General features: G+C 48.4%; 1 protein-coding gene across 1 annotated transcript in view; it reads left to right on the forward strand.

Moving 5' to 3' along the window:
• The window catches only part of EFCAB6 (EF-hand calcium binding domain 6), a 239415-nt gene extending 226274 nt beyond the window's left edge, over positions 1-13141 (forward strand). The window contains exons 27-31 of the mRNA XM_058568187.1: positions 1105-1335; positions 3700-3862; positions 6084-6268; positions 9654-9803; positions 12718-13141. Coding sequence (XP_058424170.1) covers positions 1105-1335; positions 3700-3862; positions 6084-6268; positions 9654-9803; positions 12718-12840 — 852 coding nt within the window. The 3' untranslated portion in view covers positions 12841-13141. The remainder of the gene's footprint in view (positions 1-1104; positions 1336-3699; positions 3863-6083; positions 6269-9653; positions 9804-12717) is intronic.
• Positions 13142-22502: the final 9361 nt, after the last annotated feature.

Below are 22502 nucleotides of genomic sequence, written 5' to 3' on the forward strand. Positions count from 1 at the left end.
AATGGGGTGGAGGGTATAAGGGACCTCTCTGCACCATCCTTGCAACTTCCTGCAAATCTGTAATTATTTTGAAATAAAAAGTTAAAAAAAAATCAAGAATATGGTTCCAAACTAAACCTTTTTTCCTTTTCAGGGCCTAGAACGTTCTCCCTCTCTTCCTCACACCTCACTACTTCATTTCCGGAACTTCAAATAGAGCCCACCGTGGTCCCTTTTAATTTGCTTTTGGAAAACCCCAGTGGAGCCCAGAAGTGGACTTGATTTCTGGCCAAGGCCAGGCGCAGGGGGAAGGAAGGGAGGGCCCCCCCCTTTGCCTCCAGGGGGCTGCTGCTCCCCTCGGCACATACTGGAGGCTGGGGTTCCACCGGTTCTTGGGGGCTATAAAAAAACCAAATTGGAAGTCAGTTACCATTCTTCTCAGCTCCCTAAAAGCCCTCAAGTCATCAGAAGTGGCTCATCCAGGATGCGTTGAGTCGTTTTGCTGTATCCGTGCTGTGTGTGCTTCTGTCACAGCCTGTGACATCAGACGGTACCCATACAAAGCCACAAACGTCTCTCCAGCTTTCCAAATGCCTCCCTCTTCATCCTGTGGGAAGATAGTGTTTGTCCTTCGAGTGAAATAAATCGTGGATGCGAATACGGTGGTGCAGGCCTCGGCACCTGGTGGGCTGTTTGCAGAACTCAGGGGCACCTGGAAGGATGAAGAACGAGTATGACGGGGCTTCCCCGGGACTGAGGTGGGCCGGGGCTTGATTTGCATTTTCTCCTAAAATGTTTTTAGGTACTGCAGCTCAGTCACTGTGACTAATCACAAGATTTAATGGCCTTAAACTGCTCACTAAGGGCCCAATTCAATTAAAAAATGTCCTGCTGAAGCCATGAATAATCCTGTTGTCTTTGCTTTTCCAGTCTTCCGGAGGCTTCCGCTGAGTGGAGGCTGAATGGGTTTTTTCCTTTTTAATTTTTTTTATTGACGTGGGCCGCGGACCCCTGCCAACGGGAGCACTTGCCTTCACTAGCTCTCGCCCCTCTCCTCGTCAGTGCCCTGAGGTCCCTTAGAGTTTTACACTAACCCTTGGGAAATGACTTCTGCTTCTTTGCCAGTTTGACAGACTCTGGGCCGAGATGCCCGTCAATGCCAAGGGGAGGCTGAAATACCTGGACTTCCTGAGCACGTTCAGTTCGGAGAAGGCGGCAGCATCGCCAGCCGCTGATGATTCGGCCATGGCCCAAAGAGGGAGCAGCGTCCCCGACCTCTCAGAAGGCAGCCGATCTGCAGAATCGTCGCCCACTGGCCACCTGAAAGCAGGGTTAAAGCCGCGGAGTCACCCTGGCGTGAGTTCTCCATCTCGCAGGGTCGCAGGTCACCTAGCACCACAGATCCCACTGGGCAGGGGCCCTAGTGTTCCCACGGGGTGGGGGTGACTGAGAAGGTGGCCCAGGGTGAGCCTGGGGAGGGTGCACAGGACAGGAGCACTCACCTGCCTGGGAGAGGAGGTAGGTGGGAGGAATGGGGTAGGGGGAAATGGTTAGGAAGGAGGAATGGGGGTGGGAGGGAAGAATAAGGAGGATGCGAGGTGGAAAAGGGGGGACGAGGGAGGGGCAGAAGACTATAATAGCCATGCTGCTTCATCGAGCAGGACAGCAAATGCCCCTGGTAGATACCACGGTGTGCCGAGCTCCCTATCGTGCACCATAGGCCCTGGGAGGACAGTGTTGTTATGCCCATTTTACGGTTGAAGACACTGAGGTTCTAAGAGATAGCCTCACGTGCTCAGGGCCCCTCGGTTAGACACAGAGAGACCTGTCTAACTGCACAGCCCTGGCCCTGGGCCGAGCCGCCCAGCCTGGGGTGGAGGAAGGTGCCCAGCCTCGCCGAGGCTCTGGCCTCATCTGCAAGAAGGATGACTGTGTCTCCAGGGAGGGTGGTTGAAAGGATCCCAGCCATGTCCACAATGCAGCCAGCGCTGTGCTCCATGCCGGGTGAGCGCTCAGAGACAGTAGTTACGGTCCGTTCATTCAGTCAGCACGTATTGACTGCACAGCTGCTGTGAGCCGGGTCTTTTCTAGGCTGAGCATGAACAGAGGTCCCTGCCCTTGTGGAGTTTACGTTCTCGTGGGGGCTGATGGCAAGAAACAGGAAACACAATAAGTCAAGAACTTGGCAAGTAAGAGATGGTGAGAAGAGCAGAATGAAGGGGGGTCAGGAGTACCCCGAAGATGTCCGTGCCCCGGTCCCTGGTACCTGTGATATGTCCCCTTACACGGCAAGGGGGAGTCAAGGTTGTGGATGGAATTAAAGTTACTAATCAGCTGACTTCAAGACAGGATATTCCCTGAGTGGCCAGGTGGGCCCCAGGCAGTCCCCAGGGTCTGTAATGGGGATACGGAGGCAGAGGGCTCAGTGTTGGAGAGAGGCGATCTAGGAAAGACTCGACCTGCTGCTGCTGGCTTTGCCCATGGAGGAAGGGGCTGCAAACTAAGGAATGTGGGTGCCTCTAGAAGCTGAAAAAGGCAAAGAAGTGGATTCTCCACTAGAACCTCCAGAAGGAACACAGACCTGCTGACTCCTTGATTTTAGCTCGGTAGCACCCATTTCAGGCTTCAGACCCCCAGAACTGTAGGAGAACAAACGTGTGTTGTTTTAAGCCACCAAGTTTGTAGATCTATTCCAGCAGCCACAGGACTCTTGCACGGGCCTGGATGGCCAGGATGAGGACTGTGGCGTTCACTCCCAGGGGATGGAAGCTTTGCAAGCTTTGAAGCACAAGAGTGACGGGATCTGTGTGACTTTTTAAAAAGACTACTGTGGATGCTGCGTGTCGAAGAGAGCCTGTGGGGGCAGTCAGGCGCTGGGAGGGACGGGCGAAAGCAGGGACAGGAGGCTCCGCAGTGACCCGGGTGAGATGCTACGGTGGCTCTGAGCCAGGTGGACGGGGCGAGCTGGTGGCCAGACACTGGATGGAACTTTGAGGTAGAACCAACAGGATTTCCCAGTGGATCGGCCATGGGATTGACAGGGAGGGAGGAGAGGCCAGGAAGACTTCTAAGTTTTTGGCTGAGCAGTTGGAAGAAGGGTGTCATCGTCAGCCGAGATGGGGAAGGCTCGGGTGGTGTGGGCCTGGGGAGAAAAACCAGGACTTCCACTGAGTCTGCACCATATGAGATAACCATGTGTCGAGGAGGGGGTGATGCGGGGAGTCTGGGATCGATGAAATTCATTCACTTGTTTTTAAATGGAAAATACAATAAAACCAAGAACAGCCTCATACTTGGTCTACAGCATTTCAAAATCTCAGATGTTCTGCAAGTGAGTACAGTATTGGGCGTCCATGCAAGTGGCAGGTGAATCCCTTTCTCTGGTCAGACTCTTCTGGTGAAAAATATGTCCTTGTCACTTCACACACATATACACCATTAATATATTTAAATAACATCTCTCTATATTTGAATATTGGCTATGTATTTATTTCCTGAACTATTTTGGTCATTATGATTTGGTACAAATATAGCCCACTGATGGAAATAAAAATTAAGAGGTAAAATTACCATCTATGTTTCATTTTTTTGTTTTATTTCTGAGATAATACTGCCTGTGAAATTGTGAACCTTGAAACCTGAGTCATATCTGTAAGGTTTTATTATGACTTTCATTTTAAATCTCAAATTATAAGACCAGCTTCTTTTCTTGCTTGCTAGACCCCCGCCAGTGGGGCGCCACATACCCTGCTCTTGCAGAACTGCGAGCCCATCGAGACCAAGCTCCGGAAGAAAATCCAGGGCTGTTGGCGAGAGTTCCTGAAGGAATGCAAGGAGAAGGACGTGAACAAACAGGGGGAGATCACCGCACCCGAGTTCCTGGGTCCGTGCTGGTTCTGTCCGTTTGATAATACAGTGTCACCTCCTGGCACAAGTCCATTCCCCATGGTAGAGGTGAGGGAGGGATGCAACAGGGAACCGGCCGGGTGCATCTGGGTGATGACAGCAGGCTGGGCACCTCGATAGACACCAGTATCGAGATACAAGGACTCCTAAGAACCTCGCCCCGCCGCTGGGCAGGTTTATGCCCACGTAATCAAGTCAGCACACCAGGACTTTCAACTTTAGAATCACATCTCTGGGCCAAATGTCAATGTTAACAGACTGAGGGCTGAGGGAGGCGGGGCAGGTGCAGGAGCGCAGGGACCGCTGGGGACGTGCAGGCCCGCCCTCCACACAGCTCCAGGCTCTGCTCATGGGAACATCAGCTCTCCCCGCTGTGTCATTTTCCACCATGGATCACTTGATAAACTCTTCATTTTACACCAGTTGGGTTTATACTTCCCCTAGTTGTTGCATATTGTTTATGCAGCATTTTACGTTACAGGAAAATCAATCTGACCCTGTCACTCCTCTGCTTAAAAGCCCCCTCTGCCCCGCTCTTCCTGACTGATACATAGACCCCTTTTTAAGGAAAATGTTTTTCTTGAGAACCTCCAATGTTAATATAACTTAATTTTATGATAACCATGGCTTAAAAATGCATGAACAATAGAAGGCATAAACTCGTTAAATGAACAGCTCCTACCAAAAAAAAAAAAAAACCCACGTAAATTAAATGTAAAAAATAGGAAATCGGTAAAAATCAAATGTTGTTACATTGGTTTAATGTGACATGTTTTGCTGAAACCAAATCAGCAACATTGGTTTAAGCGCATGCTTGAACTTCACTTGTGTTTTGGTTAATTCTTTTGATTTTGAGCATGATGAACCTTATCATCATGGCTGTTTTTCCTTTTGACCATGAGCTCGTTTCAGCCACCTGTCCTTTACTTCAACAGCTTGTCTGACTTTAGTGGTGCGTACAAAATCCAGTACTGTCAAATATTGTTTGTTAATTTTCAGAAGTCATTCTGTATTTTCTACGCGCTGCTGACGGCCTCTGCGAGTTGGAACAGCAAAGGCATTTCTGGACGGTTCTTTTAGGGGTCACAGCAACCACCCGCCATGTCCTGGGTGGCACCGTGTCCTCCACTACTTTCCTCTGTGCGAAGGCAAAGGAACCTCTGTTTGCACGGGCACAGTGGCATCCCTTTGCCTGCGCTTGGTTTGAGGGCATCATTTATCTGAAGTCCACTTCCACTGGCTTTCCTCGTTAGCCTCGACAGTTAACATAGTACTCCGCTCCTCGACACTTTGTTGCTTTCGTGATGTCAAATTGAAGTCTCGGTTTATTTAACTTAAACTAAAATCATGTCCTACCTAAGTCCTTTTTCATTATGAGTTGTCACTCCAAAAGAAGTGACAACTTGGCTTTTCAAGTAGCAAAAAAGTTGTGCACAAGTGCAGAGTGGGGTGAGTGTTGCTATTCCGACGCTGACGTGTGCCAGTCGCAGGGCAGCCAGGGCGCTCACCGACGTGGCATCCACATGATCCTAATTGGAAGGCCAGGCACGAACCCTGAAACTGCGTGACAGTTGTCTCTGAAGAGTGGCCCACAATTCCAGAATAGGTTTATACATTTTAGATCACCATCGGAATGAAAACTCAAAATGTGGACATTCGTGTAGCGTAACAGGCTCTTGAGAGCATATCATCTCTGAAGGCCAGTTGAAAAATACTTGCTCAGAGGGCCAAGTCTGCCTTCCCCATCCCCCGAGTCAGGCCCAGCCAGGCCCACATGGAACCTTCCCCTCTCCCCTCAGACCCGGCTGTGCCCTGACTCCCAGCCTTTGCTCCGGCAGCTCCGGTCTGTTGGGAATCCCTTCCTCACCTCTGCTCCCTCCCTGCCTGCTGTCTAGTCATAGCTCCTGCAGCACTCTGGCCGTCCTGCTGTGACCGCAGCAATGGTGACGCTGCAAAACCAGGACAGCAGGCCAATGCCAGGACAGTGGCGCCCAGCGGGGTACGGGACCCCCTCCCTCCTTACTGCACTTAGTTTGCTGTATCTCTGTCTGTTTCCACGTCTGTCCAGCCACCAACCATGAGCCTGTGAAGCCAGGTCCCGGCCAGGGCCTGATGCAGAGCAAGCAAGTATCTCAACAAGTGAATGAATGAATGAATGAATGAATTGCCACCAACTGAACTGACATTTGTGTCTTTAGCTCTTGTGGAGAAATTTAACCTGGATGTAAGCAGAGAGGAGTGTCAGCAGCTCATGGTGAAGTACGACTTAAAGAACAACGGGAAGTTTGCCTATTGCGACTTCATTCAGAGCTGTGTCCTCCTGTTGAAAGCTAAGGAAACCTCACTGATGCAGAGAATGAAAATTCAGAACGCACATAAAATGGTACGTAAATCGTTCTTGGAAAATGTGCGGGTCTGGGGTTAAAAGGGTCTCTTTCATTTTTCTCAATTCCTCACAAATTTAGATCATCTCACTTTAAGCAAACGGTGGACACAGTGGACACAGACTCTAGGAGGGGCCTCTGGCCGACCTGTCAAATGTCACCGGCCTCGATGCCACCTCCGCCTGGACCCCTGCTCGTGTTTTCTCTATACACATATGATATATGTGTGTATCGTGTGTGTGGTATATGCGTGTACATGTGGTGTATATGTGTATCACACGTGTGTGCTGTATGCATGTATACATGTGATATATGTGTATCACACTTGTATGACATATGCACGCATGTGGGTATCCCACTTGTATGACACATGAGTGCACACGTGATATGTGTCACACTTGTATGACATATGTGCACATGTGATATATGTGTGTATACACTTGTCAAGCAATCCTTTCTCGCTCCATTTCCTCATTACTTAAGGGCCTGCACAGTACCAGGTGAGCGTGTGGCGACCAGGATCAGTCCAACAGGCCCAGAGCCGCCTGGCGTGTCAGGGAGCCGTCGCGGGGCGAGGCGTGGGTCAAGATCAGATCTCCATCAGGCTTCAGGAACATCGCAAACAGCGCAAAATTTACTTTCTTGGAAATGATTCAAAGATTTCCTTTCTCTGCTCTGGAGCCCCCTAAGGGTCAGGAGACCCCAGAGCGGGAACCAGTAGCCTGGATCCCAGGTTCTCAGCCACATTCGGGTGGCAGACACCTGGTTATCACGGCTCCTCTCAGAGCACCCGGAGGCGTCTGTATGGCAAACAGTCAGGAACAGTGCCCGCTGCCGCCACAGGGCACCGGGGAGCAGCGAGGGGTCAGTTCACTTAAGGGGCAATGCAGGGGCAGGGGGACAGAGCCACGGGAGACATTTATAACATAAACATAAACGTGTATTCATTCATCAGCCATCTGAGACAGGCCAGACCCTTTTCTTGGGTGTGGGCTGGTGGGTCAGAGACTCCTTATCTTTCTTGTGGAAACTCCACCCACGATGCATCGTCAACAGTTTTCTTTGTTTCTTTGGAGAGGAACGAGAACCTAAAGATGCTTTAATAGCAGCTGGAGGGCAATGTTCTTCTGGATTTCTACCTTTTCTCTCAACCATTTGCAATTTTATGATTCTCACCCACACCCAGTTCACCCACAGTGTTCTCCCTGACTCCCCTTGCTTGAGTCTTTCCAAAACATGAAGCAGAAATAGGCTTTTTCTTGCTCGTATTCCGTCATCTGTAACGTTGGATTAAGTCATGTTGAATTAAGTAAGTTGAACTGGCATTGTCCATTTAGGGAACAAACACAGCTGATTCCGACCACCTCAGGCCTCAGCTGCAGGGACCAGAGGTGTGGGGCAGACCCTGCCCTGCCCCCACCGCGACCCCGCAGCAGCGGAGAGTGGGTTAACCCAGCAAACAGTTGATTCCATGCAGGAAGTGTCTATACAGCTAAATTTTGTGCAAAATCAGGTACCATCTTAGGGTAGTTTCTAGTTTAGACAAGCAAGAGCCAGCATCAAAGTCTTAGGCCAAGTTACAGAAGCAAAACTTAAGACAAGTCTTTCTCTAGTTCAGTTTGTCTGTGAGCTAAAAAAAGTCTGTTGTCATTAGATCTTCGTGGGCCCAGGAACACAGTTGGAGAACCACGCAGACTGCACAGCCTGCAAGGAAGGCACCTACTAGCTCTGGCCATCCTCCACCTCTCTGGGCCTCAGTTTCCCCTTCTATAAATGAGGGGGAGATCTGCTGTGTTCTAAGGGCCTGTGAGGGGTCGCCCATTGGGAAGAGTGCCCTGGTGCCCCCTTCCGAGACCTCCCCTGCGCGGAGGCCTCCCTGGTTCCAGACACCCTTCTCATCTTCACCGAGGCGCGGACGGGCTGGTCGAGGGTTGCTGGAGGGTTGGACTGAGATTGTGTTTATGTAAAATGGGAGGTGCTGGGGACGGCACCCCTGGGAGCCCGGCCACTTGGCCGATGTCACGGCGTACCTCCCGTGTGCTCCTGCCTCACCCCCTAGCTCTGGTCTTTTCACCCAAAACCAACTACAGCCACCGCTCAGCCGTCCAGAACAGTCCTGCCTTCCATCCCCTGATCGCCACCCTGGGCATGATTGACAGGCAGCAAGACTTCTCCTCCCCCAGGAGCCTTTCCTAGGAGAGAGAGGGGCCAGTGCAGCGCCAAGCCCCGGCCTGGTCCTTGTCCCAGTCCTGTCCGCTCTGCCGGCTCCAGGCCCCCACCACACGAGTGTGGCGCTCAGGCCAGCCGTCTCCCTGTAGAGAAGCTAAAAGGGCCATTTCCTCCTCTAGTTCTTTGAGGGCTTTCTCTGCAACCCCCGGGAGCAGAGACACCCCTCTGGGGAAGTGAGCTGGGCTCTGCTTTTTCGGGCAATACCAGATGCAGAGGCAGAGAACTTCCGGATGGTTTGTGGACTGTGCTGGATGGGAAAACCTTCCTCAGGCCAGGCTGGGTATGGGAAGAGCAGGTGAACACAGACTTCTTTCCCTTCTGTGCGTGCAGACCAGCTGATGGGGTGAATTGGCAGCTAACGGAGCTGTGGGGTATCTCGTGAGTTTCCATCATGGGCGCTAAATGAGGTAAAAATTGAAAGCAATTTCACTCTGTGCTAATTTGTTTTATGTAGTGCCATGTTAAAATTAAACTTTCCCAAAACATGTTACACATTATTGCCCACCATTCACCTCTGTGATATTCAGACATGCGTGGGGGCTAAATCATGCTAAAATATCTTGTTTTCGATCTAATAGCACCTAAATGAAATAATCACAGTGCAGTGTGCTGTCTAATTACTAGATATAATTACAACCTTGCAATTTTTTTAAACTCTGTTCATTATAATAACCTACTAGAAGACCCAAACTGAGATCTCTTTTTTCTTCAAACGATTTTGAAATGGCTGGTATCTACTGCCCTGTCCGGAGGTCGCTGGGTGGAGCTCCCTGGGAGAGGCTGTGGCCTGGCAGGTGTGGGGCCAAACAGCCTGATCCGTCTTGATCCTGCCGCTTCTCCTCCTGGAGCCTCTGTTTTCCAATCCATGATATGGGGATAAAGAGTCAGGGCGGTGAGGGTGTCAACGAGATGGTGTTTTAAACTCCCCACACGTAGATGCGTAATGAACAGCAGGCTCGGCGAGGGTGCCGTGATTGTCGTGAGTTCTGCTCCAGGCTCCATTCTGTCCAGGCTGGGGAGTGAGCCGGGGCAAAAATGGGAATGAAGCCCAGGAGGGGCTCACAGCCTGCTCTGCTCCCCGCAGGGCCACGTCCACTCTCTCCTGCCCATTCAAAAGCTGCTTTCTCACCCCTCTTGGTTTTGTTATTTTTCCAGAAAGAAGCTGGTGCTGAGACTTCTTCCTTTTACTCCGCTTTGCTGCGTATTCAGCCCAAAATTGTGCACTGCTGGAGGCCGATGCGGCGCACGTTCAAAGCCTACGATGAGGGGGGCACGGGGCTGTTGAGCGTGGCTGATTTCAGGAAGGTGAGCACAGCTCTCGGGCCTCTGTGGCCGCTGAACAGGGAGCAGTTGGCAAACGCTAGTGGTCAGAAAAACTCCAAAGAGGAGCCCCCCATGTCCCCCCGAAGGCCCAGGGTGAGCGGCTGTCCCAGACCTCACTTCCTCAGGACCCCCAAGTTATCAAGGGCTGAGTCCACTCGCCCCTCACCTGCAGACCCCAGGTTCTCCTCCCTGAAGGTTTCTAGAACCCTGCGGGATGCTCCCCAGTGCCCATGCCTGAGCCCAGCTGCCCTCAGGGCACCACTGCAGCTGCTGCTGCTCCTGGCGCCCCCGCTGGGCCCCATGCAGGGCGGGCTGCCCCCTGGCCTCTGTGGGGGAGCCAGGGCCAGCGTCTGCTTCGCCGGACCCGCTGAGCAGCATCGCGACGTCAAGGGGCTAAAGCGGGGGCCCAGCTGTGGGCTCTTAGAGGGCCGCAGACCCCAGCCGCCTCCGGAAGCCCCATCACCCCTCTCTTCTCCCCCAGCTGTCCTCCCTGTGGGGGCCGCTCCCCTCCCGCCCCACAGCACAGTCTGGCTAAGAGCTCTCCTCTACAGGCTGAACTCTGGTGCCTTTAATGCACCCACAAGAAAGGACAGCCTTCCGAGAGGAAGCGTGGGCTGCAGGAGCCGCCTCACCCCTGGGCAGACAGCTGTGACCGCGCCCCCGCAGCCCCTCCAGAGCAGAATCCTTGGTCTCCTTGCAGAACCTTTAGTGTGGCTCTCCCAGAGGAAAGAAACAGGCCACCCTCCAGGGTGACTTAAAACTCCCACTTTGGGAATAATGTAGAATTCCTTGAATTGGCAGGTTCTTGCTCCCATTCTCTACCCCTCTCTCCACCCCACCCCCCCATTGGGGTTGAGAAAATAATTGAGGTCCAGCACATTTGATTTAAAAAGTCATGGGGCTGGCCCAGTGGCGCAAGCGGTAGAGTGTGTGCACTCCACTTTGGTGGCCCGGGGTTTGCAGGTTCGGATCCCTGGCGCACACCGACACACCGCTTGTCAGGCCATGCTGTGGCGGCATCCCATATAAAGTAGAGGAAGATGGGCATGGATGTTAGCCCAGGGCTAGTCTTCCTCAGCAAAAAAGAGGAGGATTGACAGATGTTAGCTCAGGGCTGATCTTCCTCACAAAAAAAAAAGTCACATATTACATTCGGGAAAAAAACTCAGTTAAAACATCATAGACACAAAGGGTTATGGCCTCAAAATGCACTTACAAAAAATGTATTCCTTAGGTTTATCTCTGCTTCAACTAAAAACTTAAATTAAAAAAGAAAGATCTTTTTTTAAAATAATAAGCCAGGAAGGTGAACAGCAGTTGTAGGTGGGGTGGGGCAGGAGGGCAGCAGGGTGGGGGCTGCATTAACGGGGCCCAGAGGTGCCGCCCTGACCCCCACCCCACAGCACGCAGTGGGCTGGGCCGGGCCTGTCCCTGGCGTAAACACCTCCACCTCCAAGTCATCTGCCCGCAGGGGCCCTGCACTGTCTTCCCAACTCACATCATTGACTGTGGGGTCAAGTAAGAATCTCAGCCAGGTTCTTCCTGTAGTCTCCAGGCACAGAGGGAAGATGGGAAGGTTCTGTTAGAATCTTCTTCTGGCCACTTCCCAGGAATTTGGGGCAGGTGGCAGCAGGAGGGAACGATAGAAATGGAGACCACGTGGGTGTGACTAAGGGACCCTCTGGGACACCCAGGCTCAGTTTCCTGTTCTGCTCTCAGCCCATCAGCCACATAACCAGGCCAGCTGACCTCAGCCCCACGGGCCTGGGGCCAGGCCTACTGCTGGCCCTGGAGGAACCTTGGGATCTTCTAGCCCCACTTTCTAGTCCCCGCTTAGAAACAAATTACAACACAAAACATAGACAGGAAATTTATAACCTAATCTTTATTTTTATTTACTAGGGTACCAATCTATTAGGATTTGCTTCAGCTGCATATAACAGGGGGGAAAAAAATCACAGCTTAAACATGGTAGAAGTTGATTTCTCTCTCAGGTGAAAGAAGTCCGGCGGTAGGAAGTCTAGCGCTGGCGAGGTGCTGGGCAGTGGTCAGAGGCGTCAGTATTTTTGCTCCACCATCCTCAACACCCGGCTTCCTTCCTCAAGGTCGCCTCATGGTCCAAGACGGCTGCTGGAGCCCCAGCATCATTCCCATATTCCAGGCAGCAGAGAGAAAAAGAGGAGAGAAAAAAAGGCATGCCCTTTTCTTTAGAGAAGGCTTCCCAGAAGTCCCACATAACATCCTCACTTAGGTTTAACTGGCCAGAACATACCCAGCTACAAGAGAGGCCAAGAAATGTCACCCTTTAGCTGGACACATAGCAGCCTGGAAGAAAGTCGGGGTTCTGTTAACTAAGGTGGAAGGGGCAGTTGATCTCGGTGGGCAACCAGCAGTCTCTGCCACTGGCTGTCTTACTGTCTAATCATAACACCCCCCTGAACCCTGCGCCTGCTGGCCCTGCCCTCCTCCCAGCCGGGCCGCACCCGAGGCCACACCCTGCTTAAGGCCCTTCCGCCGGTCCCCCCTCCAGCCCCTCCTGTCTGTCCACCCGCCCTTTCTGGACCTGTGGGCCAGCCTCATTTCCCTTCAGGGAGGCAACGGCTGTTAACCTCCTGTTCTGGGAGGGCTGGGTGGGGTGGGCAGAGCCAGCAGCCCCAGTTTGACAGGAAGTTGAGGCCTCTTCCTGTTTCACACCCACAGGCATGATGGGGCTGCCCTCGGGGTGGTGAGGGCAGAGAAGCCGGGGTGGAGAGGGAGCTGCTGGGGGCGCCTCTGGAGGTGGGGCGCTCGGGCTGTGGCCCGAGGAGAGGTGGGCGCGTCCCCTGCCCTGTCCCGGCAGCCCGCCTCCTTGCATGGCTCCAGGACAAGCTGGGGCCTCCTCCTCCCTGTCTTGCAGGTCCTGAGGCAGTACAGTATCAACCTGTCCGAGGAGGAGTTCTTCCACATTCTGGAGTATTATGACAAGACGCTGACCTCAAAAATCTCCTACAACGACTTCCTCCGGGCCTTCCTCCAGTAGACGGCCTCTGCGGCACACCCCGCGCGGACACACGGGGCCGCAGGGCCCGTCCCCAAGATTCACAAAATCACATAATCGGGGGTTTCGTGAACTTTGCAGAGTCTCCAGGAACAACACCCACACCCACGCGAGCCCGTGTCTTCCCGGTGGCTCGCCCAGGCCCGGCGCTGCCCTGCGGCTCCAGCATCGGCCGGCCTCTCCAGACGGCTTCGGGGCTGCCCACTGAGCCTCAGGACCCCTCACGCGTTAGTTTGAGCAAATAAAAATGTTAGTCTTTGCAGGAATGATTCTTGAGACTTTAAAAGAACCAGCAATGACAAAATACTTAAAAACTCAAAATTTCTGGAGGTTTTATTCAAGAGAGCCTGCTGGGTGCCTGGAGGCCCCCCCTCCAATTCAGGCCCAGAAGTCAAACACAGAGCTGCCTCCAGAGCCCCCAAGATGGCAGGTCACAAAGAATCAAAAGAGAGAGGAGTCAGGGCTCTGGTGGGGGGAGCCCTGGGTCAATGGGAGCCTGGGGAGCCCCAGCCCTAAGCTCAAAGCCTGGAGCCAGACCTCAGGACAGGATTTCAGCAAAGGGTGGAGAGGGGTGGGCTCCAGGGCCCTCAGAGTCAGAGCCAGGAGGCTGAGAGATCTGGGCCATTGCCTAAGACCACACTGCGCTCCCAGATGGGAGTGCCATCCCCTCCTGCTTCTCTTTCCTGGGCCCTGTATCCATTCAGGTGTCTTGGGCTCTGGGCAGCCTTCCCCAAGCCCCACCCAGCTGGGTGCAGCATCCCCTCTGATCTCGTTGTGTTGAAAGATCCAAGTGCCTGTCTCTCCACTCCCATGGAACCCCTCATATTAGAGCAAGTGGCCCCACTCGTCTCCCTGTCATGCGTGCATCTCTCTTGCTTTAGACCTTGGAGCTCCTATCTCTGAAGAGCTGATGTCTATTTCCCCCACCTTGAAGCCACGCTCAGCCACGTGACTTGTTTTGGCCAATGAGCTGTAGTAGGCATGACACAGCAGAGGCTGAGAAGCGCCTGTGGTTTTTGGCTTCAGAGAGCTGGGAAGAGCATCACCCACCCGTATGACAGGACAAAATGCAAATTAGTGACTTTTCTTAAGCCCACCCGAGAATGGAGGCCACCAGAAACAACTCACTAAAATCAAGGGAGACAGGTGCCTGCAGGGAGAAACGGACCCAAGCATTTGCTGACCTGGGATAGTCACTACCAAACACCACATGAGCCAGTAAGAGGGTTCAGCTGGAAATTTTTAACAAATTGCTGAAGGCCAAATGTGGGCTAGCCTGAGAATGTGAAGGCCCCGGGGCTGCTGACATAGGGGTGTTTGCATCCTCCAGGAACCGCACCAGGAGCTCCCAGAGATCAGAGAATCAGAGAACGCTTCCTCCCATCTCCCTGGTGGTGCTGCTGGAAGAGGAGAACAGCAGCCACTGCTGAAACTCTGCCAGAACCCATCTCCCCGTCTCTCGTAGGGAGCAGAAAGCTTAACATGCAGCAGAAGAATGACAGAACTGTAGCCTGCGGGCACTGGTCGGAACCCAGCACAGGTGGGGGAGCAGAAACAGCAATAAAAAGCTCTGCTCCTGGAGGAGAGGCAGAAATCCGTGCTAAGCTGCGTTACATCTGCCAGAGCGGCAGGAACACTTGGGAATGCTCACAGAGCTGGCACCACTGAGGCTGCATCGGAACCTCCGAGAAACCCCCACCCTAGCCTCTACCACCACACTGACAATCATCCAGTACAGGACGTGGGGTACAGCTGAGGGAGCCACAAGAGGTACGGCCTCTCCAGCGAGCAGCACCAAGGAAGACCCACAGCCAACCTGGGAGCAAACTTCCACCTAGTCCAGCTCCTGACGAGATTAACCCAAGCCCCACATGGAGCTCCTAACAGAAAGAAAGGCATGTTCTTCTCTAAGCATAAAGATACCTACTTCAGTGTCTACTGTCATGAATGACAGTGGTTCTGAAATCATAGCCAGTGACCAAATGGGGCGTGTGGCCTGTTTGTGTACTGTCCATGAGCTAAGAATGGCTTTTCTGGGGCCGGCCCCGTGGCTTAGCGGTTAAGTGTTCACGCTCTGCTACTGGCGGCCTGGGTTCGGATCCTGGGCGCGCACTGACGCACCGCTTCTCCGGCCATGCTGAGGCCGTGTCCCACGTACAGCAACTAGAAGGATGTGCAGCTATGACATACAACTATCTACTGGGGCTTTGGGGGGGAAGAAAAAAAAAAGAAAGGAGGAGGATTGGCAATAGATGTTAGCTCAGAGCCGGTCTTCCTCAGCAAAAAGAGGAGGATTAGCACAGATGTTAGCTCAGGGCTGATCTTCCTCACACACACAAAAAAAGAATGGCTTTTCCATTTTGTAAGGGTTGAAGGGAGAGGAGGAGGAGGAAGAGAACAAGAGGAAGAACAAGAACAGGCTGTATGCAGCCTGCAAAGCCTGAAATAGTTTCCGTCTGACCTTTTACAGAAAATGTCTGCTGAACCCTGCTGTACAAATGTCCAGCTCTCAGTAAAAAATTACCAGGCACACCAAAAGCCAATTTATAAAAACACAGTCTGAAGAGACAAAGCAATCATCAGAATCAGACTCAGATATGACACAGATTTTGGAACTATTAGAAAAGAAATTTTAAATAAGTGATTTATATGTTAAAGCTCTAGTGGAAAAATTAGACAACACACTTGATCTGATAGGAGATTTCAGCAGAGAGATGGAAACTATAAAAAAGAATCAAATGGAAATGTTAGAAATGGAAAACACAGTAACGACAAAGATTGCCTTTGACAGACTCATCAGTAGACTCGACACAATCAAGGAAAGAATGAGTGAGCTCGAAGATGGATCAATAACAAGTACCCAAATTGAAATGCAAAGAGAAACAAAATAACAGAATATCTAAGAGATGTGGAACAATATAAAATAGTCTAACATATGTAGTTGGAAACTAGGAAGAAAGAGAACATGAGGCAGAAGAAATATTTGAATAAATAATGGCTGAGAATTTTTCAAAATTAGTGACAGACACTAAACTAGAGAGAAAAAGAAGCTCATAGAACCAGGCTAGATTCCCCCCACCCCCGTCTCTATCTCTCTCTCTCTCCCTCTTTCTCTCTTTTTCTCACATCCACAAACATACACCTAGACGTATCATATTCAAACCACCAAAAACAAAGACAAAAAATCCTGAAGACAGAGAAAAAAGACATTACACACAGAGGACAGTGGAACAAGGATAAGCATTATGGCAAAATTCTCATTAGAAACCATGCAGTCCGGAAAGCAATGGAATAACAGACAACAGTGCTGAAAGGAAAAACTGTCAAGCCAAAATTCTATAACTAGCAAAACATCCTTCAAAAATAAGGAGAAATAAAGAATTTCATAGACACGTAAAACCTGAGGGAACTCATTGTCAGCAGACCTACTCTAAAAGAAATGTTAAAGGAGGTTCTACAGGCAGAAGGCATATAATCAAGTCAGAAATGAAGAGCATCAGAAATGAAATAAAGTTAAAATCTTTATATATTTTAAATTGTTCTAGAAGATAACTGTATAAAGCAAAAACTATAACAGTGTGTTTAGACCATCTTTAAAAGCATGACAATAATTGCACACAGGATGGGAAAGAGGAATTCAGAATGTACTGTTACAAGGTTATTATACTACATGTGAAGCAGTATAATGTCATTTGAAAAGATACATGAATTATTTTTTTTAATATAGAAGGGTTTTATTATTATTATTATTATTTTTTTGTGTGTGTGTGATGAAGATCAGCCCTGAGCTAACATCTGTGCTAATCCTCCTCATTTTACTGAGGAAGACCGGCTCTGAGCTAACATCTGTTGCCAATCCTCCTCCTTTTTTTTTTTTCTTCCCCCTCAAAGCCCCAGAAGATAGTTGTATGTCATAGTTGCACATCTTTCTAGTTGCTGTATGTGGGATGCGGCCTCAGCATGGCCGGAGAAGTGGTGTGTCAGTGCGCACCTGGGATCTGAACCCGGGCCGCCAGTAGTGGAGCGCGTGCACTTAACTGCTAAGCCACAGGGCCGGCCCCAGACATGAATTATTCTTAAATGTTGTAAACTATAGAGAAACCACTAAAAATACACTTTTTAAAATACACTTTTAAAAGGTAAAAGTAATAAGTCAATAGAGGAGATAAAATGCAATCATAGAGGTGACATCAGCAAAATTGGAAGAGTAAAGACCCCTGAAAATTCTCTCCTCCAAAAAAGCAACAAGAAAACTGGCAAAAATGGTCAGAATCAACTTTTTCAGAATTCTAGAAACTAGCCAAAGGTTGCAGGAACTCAAGGAGCATTTACTCAAGAAAAGCAGCTGAATCTTAGCAAGAACAGTAGGCTTAGTGACATTTTAACTTGTCCTAGTCCAGTCAGCTGCTCTCCAGCCCCACAATAGCCTTGAAAAATAACAGCCTGCATTCTCAGTGCAGATTGGCAGACACCACAGGGAGCAGAATAGAGCTGGAGCACTTTCGAAGCCTCATTCCCAAAGAATTGTCTCATTTGACCTGCCTGGTGATTCTCTGGAAGACCTCATTTGCAAGACTGTCTGTATTTGAACTGACTCAGAAATTGCCCAGGTGCAAAAAAAAAGCCTTTTCTCCAGAGTAGGGGAGGGGACGTTTGTCAAAAAAAATTACAAGCAAGTGTTTTAAATCTGTGGCTGCTTGAGACAGTGGATAACAGTTGGGAAAACCAATAGACTACACAGAAAGCTTAAAAGGAAAAGCTGGGGAATAAGATGTTCACAGAGGCTTTGAAAAGTTTCCAAGATATTTCTGGGAATCTAGAAATATTCCATGTGTGTGTGTAGGGCTGGGCACAGGCCCAGGAATATGTGCATGCTCAGAAAAGACATGAGAAGGCTCTTAAGTTCTCACCACTGGCTGACCATAAGGCTCTGCACAAGCAGGAAATGAAGGCTAAGGCAGAGTCGTCAACTACCCAGCTGAGTGTTGAAGGCATGACTCAGTATGCACACCAGCTCATCAGCATAGATGGGGGATTTATTGGCTTCAAGTGTTTAAGGAAATATCTGTCCAATCGTAAGCTGACCACTGGGCTAACTGAGAAGAGACTTCAGTGGCCACACTTGACAAAGAATACAGACTTCACAGAATTAGTTCAGAAAAGTCACTAAACAACAACTACAATAAGCAGCAACAACAACAAATCCTTGGAGGGAGGAGAGGCTGATTTCCGAAGTTGCCACATTATATTATTTAAAACATCCAGTGTTTAACAAGAAATTACAAGACATGTAAAGAAACAAGAAAGGGTGGCCCATATACAGGAGAAATCACGGTAATCAATACACCGTAATCAACAAAATACACAGTAATCAGTAAATGTGTAATTTATTGATTACACAGTAATCGATAAAAACTGTGCCTGAGGAAGCCCAGATGTTGAATTTAGTAGACAAAATCTTTAATCAGCTATTTTAAATATACTCAAATAGCTAAATGAACCCATGTGTAAAGAACAATAAGCAAGTACAAGAACAAAGTCTCACCAAATAGAGGATATTAAAAGTATTAAATAAAGAGACTGGAAGTATTAAAAAGAACCAAATAGAAATTCCAGAGTTTGCAAAGTATAACTGAAATTAAAAATTCACTAGAGAGGCTTAACAGCAGATTTGAGGATCTGCTAGAGAAGAAAGAATCAGAAAACTTGAAGATAGGTGAACTGAGAATCTCCAGTCTGAAGAACAGAAAGAAAAAATAAAGAAGAAAAATGAACAAAGCCTCAGAGCCCTGTGGAGTACCATCAAATATACCAACATCCTCACAATGAGAGTCCCAGGAGGAGAGGAGAAAGGGAAAGGGACAGAAAGAATATTTGGAGAAAAAATAGCCAAAAACTTCCCAAATTTGAAGAAAACCGTGAATCTACATATCAAGGAAGTTCAACAAACTCCCAGGAGGATAAACTCTCAAAGAGATCCACACCTAGACCTGTCATATCAAAGATGGTTCATCCCAATAGATGCAGGAAAAGCATTTGACAAAATTCACCATTAATTCATAAGAAAAACTCTTAGCAAACTAGGAACAGAAGGGAACTTTCTTAACTGAATAAAAGACATTTACAAAAACTACAGCTAACATTACAGTGAATGGTGAGAGATTGAATGTTTTCCCTCAAGATCAGGAACAAGGTAAGGATGTCCTCTCTCATCACTTGTATTCAACATCATGCTGAAAGTCCTAAACAGTGCAATAAGCCAAGAAAAACCAAAAAGAATAATGGAAATGGGAAGGAAGAAATAAAATTGACTCTATTTGCAGATGACATGATTGTCTACACAAGAAATTCCAAAGAAACTACCAAAAAAGCTAAGCTAACTGAGTTACAAGGTCAATATACAAAAGTTAATCATGTGCCTGTGTTCCCACAGTGAGCAACTGGGATGTGAAGTTTAAAAAACAGTACTATTTATAGTATCCCCTCAGTGAAGTACTTAGATAGAAATGTAACAAAATGTGTCCGGGATCTGTATGAGGAAAGGTGCAAAGCGTGGATGAGAGAAAGCAAAGATGTAAATCAATGGAGAGAGGAGTGGTTTTCACGAATTGTGAGGCTCAATGTTGTCAAAATATCACTTCTCTCCAGCTTGATCTATAGATTCTGTGCAATCCCAATCAAAATCTCAGCAAGATTTATTTTATATGTCAACAAGTTACTTCAAAAATTTAGGAAAAATAAGAGAACTACAATAGCCAAAACAATTCTGAAAAAGAAGAACAAAATTGGAGAACTCATACTCCCAATTTCAAGATTTACCTATTAAGTTATGCTAGTAGTCAAGAGAGCATGATGTTGGCAAAAGGGCAGACATATAGATCAATGGAACAAAATAGAGCCCGGAAATATACCCACAGAAATATGCGCAACTGATTTTTGACGAATGTGCAAAGGCAATTCAATGGAGAAATAGTGTCCATATGCAAAGATATGACGTTTGACACATACCTCACACCTTATACAAAAACTAACTCAAAATGCATTATAGATCTAAATGTAAAACCTAAAACTATAAAACTTCTACAAGAAAACATCAGAGAAAATCTGCATGTCCATGGGTTTGACAGTGAGTTTTTAGGTACTACCGCAAAAGCATAAGCCATAAAATAAAAAATTGATAAATTGGACTTCATCAAAATTAAAAACTTTTGCTCTGAGAAACCGTTAAGAGAATGAAAAGACAATTCACAGACTGATGGAAAAGATTTGCAAGTCACAGATTCAATTAAGGACTTGCATCCAGAGCATAGAGCCCCTGGAGTGTAAAGTCCATAGAGGCTGCACCAATTTGCATTCCCACCAGCAGTTCCCTTTTCTCCACATCTCCAACGTTTGTTATTTTTTGTCTTGGCAAGTATAGCCTCAAATGGCTAAAAATTTTTAAATTGACAATACCAAATTCTGGTGAGGATGTGGACCCACAAGAATACTCATTCATTGCCTGTAGGAATGCAAAAACATACAGCCATTTTGGAAAACAGTGTGATTAAAAAGGGGCCAAACGAGGGACTTTTTCGGCTGATGGGACTGTTCCCTTATGGCACTATGGGGGTGGTAGGTACATGACTCTATGCATTTATCAAAACCCACAGGACTGCACACTACAAAGAGTGAACTTCACTGTATGCAGATTTAAAACAACCAACCAGGATGTCATGGAATCTCCGGATGGAATGCAGACTGTGACAAAAGAATCTACTTGTATTGCAAATGTATGACAAGCTCACTGAATTGGGTGGGGGGAAAGGAGCTGACCAATTTAACCTTGGAAAACACAGTTTTGACTGTACAGCTAGAGACAAAAAGGATTACACGTGAACACTGTACTCTAGTTGGTAACTACGTTTCTTACAGGGATACAGATCAGCAATCCTGAAACTACTTTACAGGTGTACTAGAGTGAACCAATGCATACGTAGGTTGTAGATATGGGAGGCAGGCCTTTCACTGTCAGAGGAGGAGTTACAAATAAGCCAGGTAGAAAGGCAAGAGTAAATTCTGCATTGCTGGGTTAGAGCCAGGGGTGTGGGGATCAATCAGCATGAACTAATGCTTATTCTAAGATAAATAAATGATAGGTGGATGGATGGATGGATGGATGGATACAGGGATGGGGATAGGTACGTGTATGTGTAAATGGAGTAGTATACGACATATGTTTCCTAGCTCTGTCCACTGATAGGCCTAGACGTATTGATACCCTAGTAGCAGCTAGCACATCTAACACCCAGACCTTAGCTCCTAAATAAAAGGAGCTAGAACTCTCTGGAGAAATGGATGATTCTAGGGCTGGGGCAAGGAAAATACGAGATGAGCCTGGAGCATCTTGTAGTGCCAGAAAGTAAGGAAGTGAAACAAACAAAGATAGAAATAAGACAAAAGAACACGGGGGCCAACTTGAAAGAGCTCCCAATGGTCCAAGTTAGAACAATTTGAGCAACAAAATACATAATGATAGTATTAGATTATCACCTGAAGGATAAAATACATAGCCCCAAGTCCATGCTGATGTAAATAAATAAATGGCAGAGAAGGGACCAATCTTCCTTATAGAATAATTCCAAATAATAAACGTGGGAGGAAAGAAAAAACAGAAAACCACCGTGAGAACAACACAGTCATCACTGTTCTGTGCAAGGTCCACAGACGGACACTCAAATTAGTGGGCGAAACTTTAAGAAACAATAGAATGTTTACACAGCCTCAAAATATGTCCCACCAATATTTATTAATCAAGGTGGTAATTTTAACATATGTCACAGAAACCTGGCCAACATCACCTTCACCACGTGATCAAGATTAACGTCACCCGTGATGCGTCACAGCGGTATCATGCGACCTGGATACGACGCCTCAAGAAGGACGCATTACTGCACTGTTCTCATCAGACGCAACCCCAGACTAATCATGAGAAAACATCAGACAAACCCAACGTGAAGGACGTTCTGCGAAACACTCGACCAGCGTTCCTCACAACTCTCGATGTTATGAAAAGTGAGGCAAGACTGGGAAACTATCACAGATGCAGGAGACTGAGGAATGTGACGCCAAGCACAGCCTGGTACCCTGGAGTGGATTCTGGAACAGAGGGAGAATGTCAGTCAAAACCTGTGGAAATCCAAATAGAGACTGGAGTTGAATCGTGTCATGCCAAGGTTAATTTCTTAGTTCTGATCAATGTTCTGTGGTTATAGAATATGTTACCATTGGGCGAACTGGGTGAAGGGTATAGAGGAACTCTCTGGAGTATCTTCACACCCCTTCTGTAAATCTAAAATTATTTCAAAATAAAAAGTTTTTTAAAAATGGAGAAATCATATCCTGTTGTTCAGGGCCTTGCAAGGCTCCTTCCTCCAGGAAGCTCTCCCTGATCTCCTCTGTACACGGGGTGTGCTCTTCCTCAGGGCCCTCAAGCCTGACCTCGTCTGCCACTCACTGGGCCAAGCATGTAAGACCTGCAGGTTCAGCTTCTTGCCTGGGATCAGAGGAGCCTTCCAGAGGACACGGCGAGCTTCCAGACAGCAGGGCCTGACTCCCACGTCTTGGAGATCGTCAGAGTCCGTGCCTGCCATGGGCGGGTAAGA

The sequence above is a fragment of the Diceros bicornis genome, chromosome 25, assembly GCF_020826845.1.
Source record: "Diceros bicornis minor isolate mBicDic1 chromosome 25, mDicBic1.mat.cur, whole genome shotgun sequence".
Taxonomy (NCBI): Eukaryota; Metazoa; Chordata; class Mammalia; order Perissodactyla; family Rhinocerotidae; genus Diceros; species Diceros bicornis.